The following is a 14,007-nucleotide window of genomic DNA, read 5'->3' as shown; positions in this document are numbered from 1 at the left end:
TCATTGTGCTAAAATAAATTTCTTCATATAAGTTATGTTCAAAATTAATTAGTTATTAATTTGTTTGAAAAGAGGAATCTTATTTCCTATCTGTAGAAAAATTTTCAAATTTTTTTACCATTGTATTATTTTTATGATTTATTTTTCAAATATTATTATTTTTAATTTAAAAATATCTCTCAGAGTTATTTTTATAAAATTTATTTTTCAGCAAACTCTTATAATATTCTCTATCCAATAAAATATTTTTTAAATATTTTGACTAATATTTAATTTTTTATGAATTATTTACCCAAATACTAATTTTTAATATTAAAAATCCTTGAACATTTAATTTTTAAAAATTTAATTTTTTTTATAAAAACACTTACATAAAATTTCTCAAGATTTTTTGAATAATAAATCTATTTTTATGCATTTTTAAGAAAAATTTATCTTTCTATAGTAAATAATTTATTACAGCTTAAATTATTTTATTTTTTTGTGAAAATTTTATTACAACTTTGGATATTTTTACTTAACACTTATAAAAATTCTCAGAATTTTTCAGCACCTACAATAATTTTCAAATTATTTTTATTGAAATTATTTTTGAATCACAATAATTAGAATTTTGAGAATAAATTTTAAAAAAAAAATTCAGTCTTAGTCAATGTTTTGTGCATTCCTTAGACTTTAATTTTAATTTATTTTAGTTAATCCCTTATTTTTAATGTGATCAAAGAGGGAGAGTTAAAAGATAATAGGGCATAACTCTTACTTGGTTGATTACATCAAAACTACAACAAAGTACTTATAATCTTTCCTTTTTTGATGTAAACAACCTAAGTTAAGCTAGGGTAAAAATAAGACATTTGAAATAAATGAATATGCAAGTTTAAAACATCATATATGCAATATTTTATATATATATGCAACATCATATAACTTATCTTTTGTCGAGCTGTCGCGATCCGTTGCATCATGGATAAAATTTTATCCACCACTAGGTACTTGGATCAGCGTTATAGATACAACCTTGATTTAAGTAGTTGCAAAACAACACTTATAAACGACTTCTTTCTGTTATACTAATTTAATCAGTTGTCAATATTGTAAAGAGACTACTACGCCCAAAGGAGATTTAAGTGAACTTCATCTGTCCAAGATTAGCAATCCTTTGATTGCAAACCTAGTAAATTCTCTTACCTCTATTTTTAGTTTATGCTTTTACTTTTTTTTATTAAACAAGTGTTGTCTTAATTTAGTTTGAAACGTCGAAAAAGATTTGAGTTAATTTAAAAAATGTTGCATGCATGCTCAAATTTAAGATATTCTCAAGGATTAAATTAGTATTATAGATTTCACAATGGTCAAATCAGAAAAGTGATAAAACATATATCCCTAGAAAATACTTGAAAAATCCAGTAGGAAAGAACCTATATTGGGCTATAAAATCATGCTTAGTTTAATTTGTGCATATTTTTTATTTTAATTTGGTTTAATATTTGCCTTTTAATTGCCCATTGTGCCAAAATAAATTTCTTCATATAAGTTATGTTCAAAATTAATTAGTTATTAATTTGTTTGAAAAGAGGAATCTTATTATCTATAGAAAAATTTTTAAATTTTTTTACCATTGTATTATTTTTATGATTTATTTTTCAAATATTATTATTTTTAATTTAAAAATATCTCTTAGAGTTATTTTTATAAAATTTATTTTTCAGTAAACTCTTATAATATTCTCTATCCAATAAAATATTTTTAAAATATTTTGACTAATATTTAATTTTTTATGAATTATTTACCCAAATACTAATTTTTAATATTAAAAATCCTTGAACATTTAATTTTTAAAATTTTAATTTTTTAATAAAAACACTTTCATAAAATTTCTCAAGATTTTTTGAATAATAAATCTATTTTTATGCATTTTTAAGAAAAATTTATCTTTCTATAGTAAATAATTTATTACTGCTTAAATTATTTTATTTTTTGTGAAAATTTTATTACTACTTTGGATATTTTTACTTAACACTTATAAAAATTCCCAGAATTTTTCAGCACCTACAATAATTTTCAAATTATTTTTGAATCACAATAATTAGAATTTTGAGAATAAATTTAAATTTTTTTTCCAGTCTTAGTCAATGTTTTGTGCATTCCTTAGACTTTAATTTTAATTTATTTTAGTTAATCCCCTATTTTTAATGTGATCAAAGAGAGAGAGTTAAAAGATAATAGAGCATAACTCTTACTTGGTTGATTACATCAAAACTACAACATAGTACTTATAATCTTTCATTTTTTTATGTAAACAACCTAAGTTAAGTTAGGGTAAAAATAAGACATTTGAAATAAATGAATATGCAAATTTAAAACATCAGATATGCAATATTTTATATATATATGCAACATCATATAACTTATCTTTTGACGAGCTGTAGCGATCCGTTGCATCATGAATAAAATTTTATCCACCACTAGGTGCCTGGATCTGCGTTATAGATACAACCCTGATTTCAGTAGTTGCAAAACAACACTTATAAACGACTTCTTTCTATTATACTACTTTTATCAGTTGTCAATGTTGTAAAGAGGCTACTCCGTCCAAAGGAGATTTAAGTAAACTTCATCTGTCTAGTATTATAGAGAACTTATTGGTATGCCTCATAAATTTTTTTTAGATATTATAGAGAACTTATTGGTATATTAGAAATCATTGGAGTAAAATTACAAAAAAGCCAAAAATGATATTCCACTAAAATACTTAATAAATCTAGTAGGTAGAAATTTATTTTGGATTCCTAAATCTGTTCTGACATATTAGATTTTTTTTAATTGCTAGAAATTTAGTATTTACTTTAAAATAATTTTTTGCAAGCATTCTATCCTATTTTAATTCATTTTTAAAAGTTTTTTTGCGATAGACAAAAATGTTATCGGTTAGCAGAAATATTTTTAATAAATTTTGACTGATATATATTTTTTTATAAATTCTTTACCAATAAATACATTTTTAATATTAAAAATTTTAAAAAACTCAATTTTTTCTGTAGATAACTATTATATTTTGAATACTCAAAAAAATTAACAAGTTATTTTGACATAGAAATCTATTTTTAAGCATTTAATTTCAACATTTCTATAAAGAAAATTATTTTTTCACAGTAAGAAAAATTATTTTCTCATAAAATTGTTTCTTTTGATCATATTCTTTATTTTTTACATTGACAAAAAAAATTTTGAGTTTTTTTTGAAGGTTAAAAATAATTTTCAATCTTTTTTTTGAAACTTTGGTTTTTAAATCCTAGAAATTTATATTCGAGAAAAAAATTCTTTGAGACATATACAAATTTGCTTATTGGATGTACAACTCCTAAGATTTTTTTTTTCATATTTTTTTAATTTTCTCTCATTTATTTACCTTATTTTTGATGTGATAAAAGCGGGAGAAATTATAAGGGTTAAGTTAAGGGAAGATTAATTACAATAATTTGCTTAGACTTAATTGCAAAACTTATTTGCTTTGTTTATCCTAATCTTAATTCGGGTTAATTGATATTAAAATGGGAGAAATTGTAAGTATCCCGGGTTAGTTTTGATGTGATCAACTGAGTTAAGTTAGATATTGTGTATTTGATGTCTTGTATCTGAGTGTGCAGGAACTTAGAAATATAATAAGTTGAGCCAAAGACGCAGTGAGCGAGAAGGATGACACAGGAAGAGAGTCGACAAGCTCAGTGCATTCATGGGACGAGGAGTTTAGGAAGAGTACATTGATGGAGTGAGAATGATGTACATGGCATATTCGAGGGACGATAAGCCGGGAGGAAGCCTGCTCGAGGAGAATGTCGAAGTTTGATTTACGTGACCTCAACTCCGAACGACGTGAGCATCACCTAAGTGAGTGGAGTCCATAAATGGTCAACTCAGAAGCTGACTTAAAGACTTGAGGTTCCTTAGTTGATTAGAAGCGTCTCAGATGCCCAACAAATAAACTGCTGCAAATGAGGTTTGAGGAGCCTTTGATGGATTGGAGGCGCCTCAGATGAACAGTAATTGAGGCACCTCTAGATGATTAGAGGCGCCTCTAATGCTGTAGAATTGTTGATGAGTTGTTGTAATGCAGATAAGATTTTATATCATTAGAGGCACCCTTGATATAATTGGAAGTGCCTCCAATGACATGTCAGCAACGATAACTTTTGTCCAGAGTAAATAGCACCATAGAATTAGGAGTTTAAAAACACATCTTGTACACATTTTTGTACTTCATTTTTGAACTTCTAACTACTATAAGGGGCTTCTCCACCTTTGACATTGTCGAAGAAGGAGTTCTTTAGTACTTCTACTTGCCTTGAATTAACAACTACCTATGTTGTAACCAAGTAACTTTCTATCTCTTATTATATGATTTTATTTTATTTTTAATTAATTAAGTGTGTACTTGTTATGTAAGTAGTAAGAGAAGTCAAATTTCAAATTGCAGGTTATTCACCTCCTCTAGCCGGCACACCCAATCTAACATCCTCGAGAAATTGTCTACATGATTTTGGGAGATCCAACGAATAGAGACTCCACTTGAACCAAAAAGACCCATAGCCAAAGATTAGAGAGTTTGGAGTTAGCGCTAGTCAAGAAAAAGGAAACGACCTATTAATCATCGTTGGGCCCAGAGAGTTGGATGTAGTAGAGGCTCCTCATAATGATGCTCTAGTGATTGAAGCTCTCATCGTCAATTAGACTATGAAAGTAGTGTTCATAGACATGGGTAATTCCGTCAACATTATTTTTAAAAAGGTCTTCGACTAAATACAACTTGATGGAGAAGGGCTTCACCCTATACACATCTCTTTATATAGATTCACAAGACATGAAGTGCAGCCGCTTGGCTACATTGATCTCTCCCTTTCTTTGGGGGAAAATCGTTGATGAGAACTCACGTATGACCTTTATTATCGTATATGACTTCAACCTAGAACATTATATGAGGGAGACCGACGTTGAGTGCTTTTCAAGTAGAAATCTCCACTTTCCACCAAAAAATTAAGTGTCCTGTTGAAGACTGAGTCAAAGAGGTGAAAGGGGACCAGTCGGTGGCTTAAAAATGCTATGTTTATGTAATTAGGGTTGACTCACGTAAAGCCCACCAAGCTCAAGATGTTGGTGCAGTTAGCACTAATAATCTAACTCAAGTTTTGATGAATGACAAATAGATTAATGTTATAAGTTGTGTTATCTAATCTTGTTACCAAGTGTGTAGGATCAGACGACTGTCAGAAAGTCCAACTGAGTCAGAGAGGACTAGATAGTTAGTTGGAAGTCCAGTCGGGTCAGGGAGGACTAGACAATTGGTTGAAATCCAGATAGGATATCTAGCAGGAAGACATGGTGGGTCAAGAGATCATGGTCAACTAAGTCCACAAATGGTAAGTAGAGATAAGCAATTAGAGGAGAGATCCAGTGAAGGCGTATTTCTAGTTGAGGGAACGATTGGCATTGGTTTGACTTAGAGTTTCAGCAAAACTCAAAGTCATGACCGGATAATTCGGAGATAATAAAAAATTACTCTGCTTTAATATTACCGCTCGTTGTGCTAAACTTGTGTTGTAGAAAATCAATTGCTAAAAAAGGCTTGTCTAGGCGCCTGAACGAGTCTCGGGCGCCCAGACGTCTGAGCGACCGAAGGTACTATAGCGCCCGAACAAGTGGATAGACATCCAGATGACGGCTTGAGGTAGTGCTCATTGGTTGGCTAGCCCATGTCTGCGGTCTAAGCATTTGGAATTGGATAAAGTTTATGGGATAAACTTTCGATGAGGTGTAGCCTCGTCAGCACACTCTAGACACTTACGGTTGGTTCAGGCGCTCGGAGAGGTCTTATAAAAAAGCCTTCAAGTAGCAGCTTTAGAATATCAATTCAAATGACTTCTACTCTTGTGCATTGCTCTGAAAAGGCTTTTACGACACCGAAAGGCTACTTCAACAACTGACGATCTTTTGTTCCTCTACTTCCTTTTTATTATCGGTAATATTTACTTTATAGTTCTTGTACTCAAAATCTGTAAATCTTTTTGAACTAAGTAGTGATTGTCCAACGAAAGCACTCAACGAGTGTGGGCCTTGGAGTATGAGTCGTCAAAGGCTCTGAACCAAGTAATTGAACTTGTGTTTGCATTTGCCTCCTTCTGTCTCCATTCTTTTTCTTTATATTTTTGCTATGAACTCGATTTTTAAAAAGAAATATTTTCAAAACCACGTGATTCAACCCCCTCTCTCACGTACTCACGATCCAATACAAGATAGCTTAGTACAAGATGTTCAAGAGGTGTCGGTGTCTCAACTAATAGAAGACCAAGAAGATGTGCAAATTTATCCCGACAAGTTAGAGGGGATCACCCAAGTAGCTGCAAATCTCCACTTGGAGTTTTAAACGAGACTTGATTGTGTGTCTCTCATGTAACTAAGATGTCTTCACCTAGTCGGTTAAGTCACAGACATCTCTCCAACTATGATGGTCCACTGGTTGAATGCACTTTTAGATGTTCGGCCGCTTCAATAAAAAAAGTGATTTTTTCACCTGAACAGAACCAAGTGATCCAAGAAGAAATTAACAAATTACTAGAGGCTGAACACGTACGAGAAGTTCAATTCCTGACTTGATTCGTCAATGTGGTACTGGTATTCAAGCCGAGTGGCTAGTGGAGGGTCTGCCCAAAGGATTCTTATCCTTTCCCTCGTATTGATCAACTAGTGGATTCAACTTTCAGTTGTAAATTTATATGTATGTTGGAGTCACCAGGGCTATCATTAAATTCCCCTGACCCCTAAGGATAAGAAAAAGTCAGTTTTATCATCTCTAATAAAACTTTTTGTTTTACTTATAAGCCTAGTGAAGCCAGCTGGGGGGAGAGGGTGAATATCCCTGCAATTAAAATTATAATAATTCTCTTGCTATTAAACTTAGCAAGGACACACAGTTAATTAAAAAAAATAATTAACTTGTATAAATTAAAGTAAGAGGCGAAAAGTTACTTAGTTACAACTTGAGTGGTTATTAATCTTCTTATAAACGTTAAAAACACTAGCAATTGAATCGAATATTATAGAAGTTAAAACAAGCATGTTATATTTAACTTCGAATATCAAAGTTCTATTTATAACTCACTAGTTGAAGTTAATTGTTGGCTGACGTGGCAACTCCAAGGTGCTTGGACGTTGTTGACTCAACCTACTCTGCAACGACTTCTCTCTAATGGATCCTCGCATCCCAGGCATTTGGACCTGATCTGGGCGCTTCGAGTAAGCTAACGTGGACTCCAGTGCTGATCCTCGCTGCAACGGCTCGCTGATCTGGCCAAGACTGGTTTGGGCGCCTGGACTAGGTCATCTTCCAGGTTGACCAACTTTTTATCTGGTCGCTTAGGTGATACTCCGGTCATCTAGAGTTAAACTTATCTGAACTCAAATTGGGTCTTTTCCTTGAGCAATCTTCCTTCCCGACTTCTCGTCCCTCGAAAGTGTCGCGCGCATCCTGCTCGTCCTCCGATGTACTCTTCTGCAACTCATCATCCCTCAGATTCACTGAGCCTGTCGACTCGCTTCATGTATGATCCTTCTCGCTAGCTATGTCTTTTGCTTGACTTCTTATATTCATAAGTTTCTGCACACTTAGACACAAGACATCAAAAAATATAGAGTCTAACTTAACTCGGTTGATCACATCAAAACCAATCTGAGTTACTTACAATATTGTCATGTCGTTTGGCTTAAAGAACACAGGAGCAACTTATCAAAGGCTTATGGATTAGGTCTTCAAATATCAAATCGGGAGGAATATTGAGATTTATGTAAATAACATTCTAATCAAGACTGCTCGATCTGAGAATTTAATTTTAGACATTGAAGAAACATACAATACTCTAAGGCGGTACGGGCTCAAGCTCAACCCCAACAATGTCTAATCGGAGTCAAGAGCAGGAAATTTCTTGGGTACATTGTGACCGAATGGGAAATTGAAGCCAACCCCGAGAAGATTAGACGCTTAAAAATATGCATTCCGTCGCAATATTAGAGAAGCACATCGACTGGTCAATCACATTACAACGCTCTCCCGATTCATCTCACGTTTCACTGGTCGGAGTCTACCCTTCTTTACGGTGTTGAAGAAGGCTTCCAAGTTTGATTCGAATGCAAATTGCGACAAAGCTTTCGTTGAGCTGAAAGAATATGTATCCCGCTTAGAGGTAATTGGAAAATGCCATGTGGCTAAGAAAAAGTCAATAGTTTTGTTAAGGTGGAGGTCAAAGTCGACAAAAAGCAGCCCCTAGCTCCAGATCGTCCCCGATTCTGCATCGCTCCTGGCTCTAGATCATTCCCAACTTCGAATAATCCCCGGCTCTAGATCATCTCAGACTCCACACTACTCTCGGCTTCGTTCAATCTCTATATATGTATTGTTCACGACTCCACAAGCGAGGCGTGAAGCCATTGCTCATGTAAGATACAGACAACGTAGCCGTTTTCTTTAGAATATGTGAAAAAATGCAATCATTTATTTCAGAAAATATAAGTAACGTAAGTGGAAATCTCAGAACACGTGGAGAATATGAATATGCAACTACAACTGTATTAAAAGTTGCATCCCCGGCTCTAGATCATCTCAGACTCCACACTACTCTCGGCTTCGTTCAATCTCTATATCTATATTGTTCACGACTCCACAAGCGAGGCATGAAGTCATTGCTCACGTAAGATACAGACAACGTAGTCGTTTTCTTTAGAAAATGTGAAAAATTGCAACCATTTATTTCAGAAAATATAAATAACATAAGTGGAAATATCAGAACACGTGGAGAATATGAATATGCAACTACAACTCTATTAAAAATTGCATGCTCTTGCATGCTTAGGTACACACATATCTGACTTTCAAAAATCCTAAACCATTAATTCTTCTTGTTCATTCTCTCCGGTTGGAAACTTATTTAGACATCCAACCTTATTTAGACGCTGAAGTAGCTGTGCTGGAGAATTTACCGACCATTATTCTAATCCTCTCATTCATGTTCTTTTCTATTTAGACTTTGGTTAGTCTCTTCACCGATTCTTACTATTTTTTGAATAATTGACGACTTAGTCAACTTCAGCAACAATAACAACACCAGCTCATCATCGGTGATTACAGCATCAATCAGTATCTTAAATTATGAAAAAAAAATTATAAATCGAGGTGGCATTGGAAATTACTTTGTGAAATTATTTTTCTGATTCATGACCTGCATCGAGGCATCCATCAGAAAGCAGACAGAGATCCTATCTTTTGCCATCCTCGCATACCAAAGTTCTGGATAAGCTCACAGTTGCATTTGAATTTGTCTGCATCTGACTGATGGCGATTTCCAACCTAATGGGACAAACAATATTCATCTCCATTGCCATTAATATATGCCATTGCACTGTGCCTCAAGTTTGTAGGGATTCTCTTTATTGACCTTTTGTCCAGTTCTTCGTCCAGGCTGTTCGCTGAATTATTATCTTCTTCAATAATTGATTCAACTGGAAGCTGTGTCTTCCACCAAGATCTTATCCACTTGTGCATGCATGTTCTCTGAACACCGTAAAGAGAATATCTCCACATTACTATCTTATTTAGTACTACACTTCTTGCACACCCTTCACCATACAAGGTAAACCCTTCAATTAAATAAGGGTCATCTGTTGATGCAACTTGACAGCGGAGAAACAAATGATTAAGACGATAGTAGGTGGCTTGAAACAGCCATGAAGACAAGGAGTGTGAAGTATCAGCTAACTCATTTCATATGATAATATTTGCCGGAATCAGCAAACTCAAGAAGACAAGGAGCATGATCAGAGTCTGTGGACCACCAAGACACTGCTGGCGAGTCAACCTATGGTGGAATCCTGCCTCTGCAAGCTACATCAGCAAGCATGAAGGAAAGGCACGCAGCGCTGAATAAGGAGATAAGCATTGATGTAGCTTTCATCATCCAAACACTTTTGATAAGGTCTATAGGGACCAAACTGATTTGATCCTTCATGGAGATGTTCATGTGCAATATAGAACTGTTTTTGTACAGGTTGTGTTTGAACTGAAATCAGCAGGTGCCTGCCCACCATCAGGTAATAAACAAATGGTCAAAAGGGCTCAGCTACTCCTCTCATTTGAGATTCTCCAACAATGGTACAAGCATTGCATGATTGGGGGACAAAACGTTAATCTAATGCAGCAAACTTACCTGCTGATGTATTAAAAGGCACTCTTATGAGCCCACTTAACTAGCAGTCATTTGCTGTCTCAGGAAAAAGGACGGAAAGATCTCTCTCAATCTGCAGAATAAAAGCTTTGATATCATGACAATGAAATTATCAGCAACAACCGAGCACAAAAACACCATGCAGAAAACATTAGTAAATTTGGAACACACACATGTTGATAGCTTTCCAGTGCAGCAATGACATGATGATTAATTACTACAATGCAGGTAAAATCATCTGTTATTTTGCTCTGCGAGTTACTTGGTCTCCTCCTCTCACCTCCAAACTTGCACAATTCTGAATCCTAACTTGTGTAATCTGTGACACTCTCTCCTCTCTCTCTATCTCTCTCTCGGTTTCTCTCGACTAATTGTTTGATTGCTAATTACAGAGGTCTGTTCCTCTTGTGGCCGGACTTCCCTTCGGAGTCCCCTTCCGAGGAAGCGTCCATGGACCTGGTGAAGGAGAGGGAGAGGTCGGCGTAGAGGTCGACGACGCGTCGTATGTTGTTGTTGAGCTCGCGAATTAGGCTGACGTTGCGGGTGAGGTTGTCGGGGATTTTGGACTCGTGGTTCTGATTGATCTCGTTGATCAACAGCCTGTTCTGGTCCAAGATGCTCTGCACCTGGAGGAAGCTCTTTTGGAAGGTCGCGAAGACCTTGCCGTCGACTTGACTTCCGTTGCCGAACCCGGAGAAGCTATCCCCTTCCATCATCCCTTACCTCGATCGCCAAAAGGCCCTGCAAAATAATCAATTAATCGTATCAAAGTCGAGGACTTTTTCCAGTGGAAGACGGAGAACACAGAAAAAGTATAATATCGGCGATAAAAAATACGGCGCACAAGCTGAGTTCCAGTCTACAGAAAGAGAGATGCAGAGCAAGGACTGAGAGAAAGAGAGAGAAGAGGGAATCTATTAAAATTTGTCGCGATTCACTAGGGCACGAGAGACAGTAAGTGTCGAGAAATAATGGCCGCTGCAGCTCCTTTTCAGAGAGGAAAACGAGATCAGATGGAGCAGCCCGGCTCTTTTTGTATCCTGGCTCACAAAAGTTGCTCCAGTTCCCCACGAAGAAAATGCTCTCGCCTTGGTTCATGCCGCAAATCCCACTTTGAATCAATCAATACGAACAATCAACGAAGAAGAAGAAGAAAAAAAAAGTTCATTAGATCGTCAAAAGGAACCCTATCGTGAAAAAAATATGGTACAAATAAAACTTTATCACTGCGGTTCCATCTCGAATGGCAGAAAAAGATGGAGCAAAAAACACAAAAAAGCGGATCGGCTCCGGAAGCCAAATTTGTCCGCTAAGCGACGATCTTTGAGGGATAAAACGCATGAAGAAAGAGATTTCAGTGCGATAGAAACTTGTAAACACACGACACGGAGCGAGAGGCCGATCTTTGTTGTGTCAAACTGGTGCTTTTTGTGCGACAAACCTAGGAGATGCGGGGGAGCAAGGAGACGGTGAAATCGATGGGGGCGAAGCCTCGAAGGTATCAGCGATTCCCTCGAATCTCTTTTTGAGAGAGAGAGAGAGAGAGAGAGAGAGAGGAGAGATCGATCGACGAGAAAATGAGAACAAAAATCCCGCTGCGGAGAATGAGACAAGCAGCCGGGTGGCTCCTATTGCGTGTGCGCCTGCCTCTCCTCTCCTCTCCTCTCCTCTCCGCCGCCAGGAGCTTAAACAGTCACCGACATCCTTTAGCGATCGCCGATTGGTCGAATTTTATTTTTCAAACCAAGCCGGTCAATCGGCCCGGCTCGACCTCCGTTTTATTGAAAAAAAAAACAGAATTTCTTATCCAATCCAATAGATAAATTTTCAAATTATCTAAATCATTTATCATAATTTTAAAATTATTAAATTATATATTTAATTTCTATTTTACCCTCATCTTTAAATTAATTCAACTAAATTTTGTTTCTATGGGTTTAAAAAATTTATCGAATTTTGGTCAAAATCGTCTCAATATATTAAAAGTAGTGATTTTTTTAAATATAAATATATTTGAAAAATTGATTCATCTTTAAAAAAAAAATACTGTTCTAAATATATTCGGTCAAATTGATATTTGATAGTATTTTTACAATCAAAAGAACTAGATGAACACATATTAACTATTTTATGTCATTTCGAGGTCTTTATATCTATCAGTCGATTTTGGTCGAAACCGACTATGGATTTAGATAATTCGAAATGACATAAAATCAGTTCCTATGTGATCGTCTAGTTCTCCTTATTGTAAAAATGTCATCAAATATTAATTTGACACAATATATTAAGAGTAATAATTTTTTAAATACAAATGTATTTAAAAATTTAATTCGTATTTAAAAAATCATTGCTCTCAATATATTGAGGCAAATTAATATTTGAGAGTTTTGATAACTCATAAGATCTGGTTTCACTTTATTCCTTTACTCCGAAAAAAATGATAATCCCAGTTAGCCTCGTTGACTATCCCTAGGGGTAACCGGTCCGACCCCACAGAAGTTTCCCACCGGGCACCAAGGTAAACCAAGAAGCACACGTAGCAACCAGTCCAGAAGTCCATCATCCTTTGGTTACGCCCCCATTTGGAGGGGAAATTCTTGCAAATACGTCTTAACTTAGATTCAAACCGTGGGACAACCTGAATGTCCTACCGCGACATCATGACCCCGGGGACAGATTTCATTTTATTCCGAGCTCTTAGGTTCATCCGGCCATAGTTTCAAAAAAAAATACTACTCTCAATATAATAGACCTAGAAACCTTAAATGACATTATGTGCTCATCTAGTTTTTCTGATTATAAAAATACTATTAAATATCAATTTGACGTAAGAGCAATAATTTTTTGAACACAAATGTATCTAATAAATTAATTTATGTTTAAAAAAATCACTGCTCTCAATATATTAGGTCAAATTGATATTTATATCAAGAGAACTAGATGAATACATATAAATTGATTTCATATTATTCCAAGATCTCTAGGTCCATTAGTCGATTTTGGTTGAAATTGATTGATAGATTTTTAAATAGAATAAAATAATTTAATTGATTTATTTTTTTAGTTAAATTAATTTAAAGATGAGGATAAAATGAAAAATAGATATATTATTTAATAATTTTAATATTATGATATATAATTTAGATATTTTAAAACTTATTCCGATAAAAAATTGGAATAAAAAATAACTATCCGGGAACTTAGATGGAGATTCGAGAACTCAGCCACGTCATTATGTTATCTAGTCCGCCAGATGCTCCGGCTATTTGATATCAGATAAAATTTTTAAAAAGTATTATTTATTTTTAAAACTATAATTAAAATATTATTCTTATTTTGGAAATAATTTTATTTAATATTTTAGATGGAGACACCGTTTTGAGCACGCTAACTGGACAGTAGCGATAGCATGAACGAGCTGCAATCACTGAATAATTTCCACACGCGTAAATTTAACTTTTTTGGATTTAAAAATTCTTTCGAAAATTAATTCATCTTTTCTGATTAGACGTAACTATTCCAGCATTGGATAATATTTTGTTGGCCAAATCTTTACCAGTTCATTAGAGAGTGGTTTTTTGTTTTTTATAATCGAATTTTTTCAATCGATCCGATTTGATACTATAAATTTTTTTTATTAATCATCAACATAAAATTTGAAAGTATAAATATCTTGAATCAGAGCTCTGATACCACCTGTAACGCCCACCCTTCTTACCCAAGGGCGACGCTACGATCTTAT

The 14,007-nt window shown here is 34.4% G+C and overlaps 1 protein-coding gene across 2 annotated transcripts; it reads right to left on the bottom strand.

Annotated features, from left to right (window-relative positions):
- Positions 1-10,339: 10,339 nt before the first annotated feature.
- On the bottom strand, positions 10,340-11,976 carry LOC122025454 (protein ELF4-LIKE 3-like). 2 transcript variants are annotated; one of them, XM_042584258.1, is made up of 2 exons: positions 11,707-11,975; positions 10,340-11,006 (listed from the first exon to the last, which is right to left on the bottom strand). In XM_042584258.1, the coding sequence occupies exon 2, from the start codon at positions 10,979-10,981 to the stop codon at positions 10,652-10,654; it is 330 nt and encodes a 109-aa protein (XP_042440192.1). In that variant the 5' UTR covers positions 10,982-11,006; positions 11,707-11,975; the 3' UTR covers positions 10,340-10,651. The 2 variants fall into 2 exon arrangements, with proteins under 2 accessions (XP_042440192.1, XP_042440193.1); XM_042584259.1 differs by having other exon boundaries at positions 10,457-11,006; positions 11,669-11,976.
- Between the last annotated feature and the right edge of the window lie 2,031 nt (positions 11,977-14,007).

The sequence above is a fragment of the Zingiber officinale genome, chromosome 9B (assembly GCF_018446385.1).
Source record: "Zingiber officinale cultivar Zhangliang chromosome 9B, Zo_v1.1, whole genome shotgun sequence".
Lineage (NCBI taxonomy): Eukaryota > Viridiplantae > Streptophyta > Magnoliopsida > Zingiberales > Zingiberaceae > Zingiber > Zingiber officinale.
The sequence above is the reverse complement of the archived record's forward strand: the minus strand, read 5'-3'. Positions and strand labels throughout refer to the sequence as shown.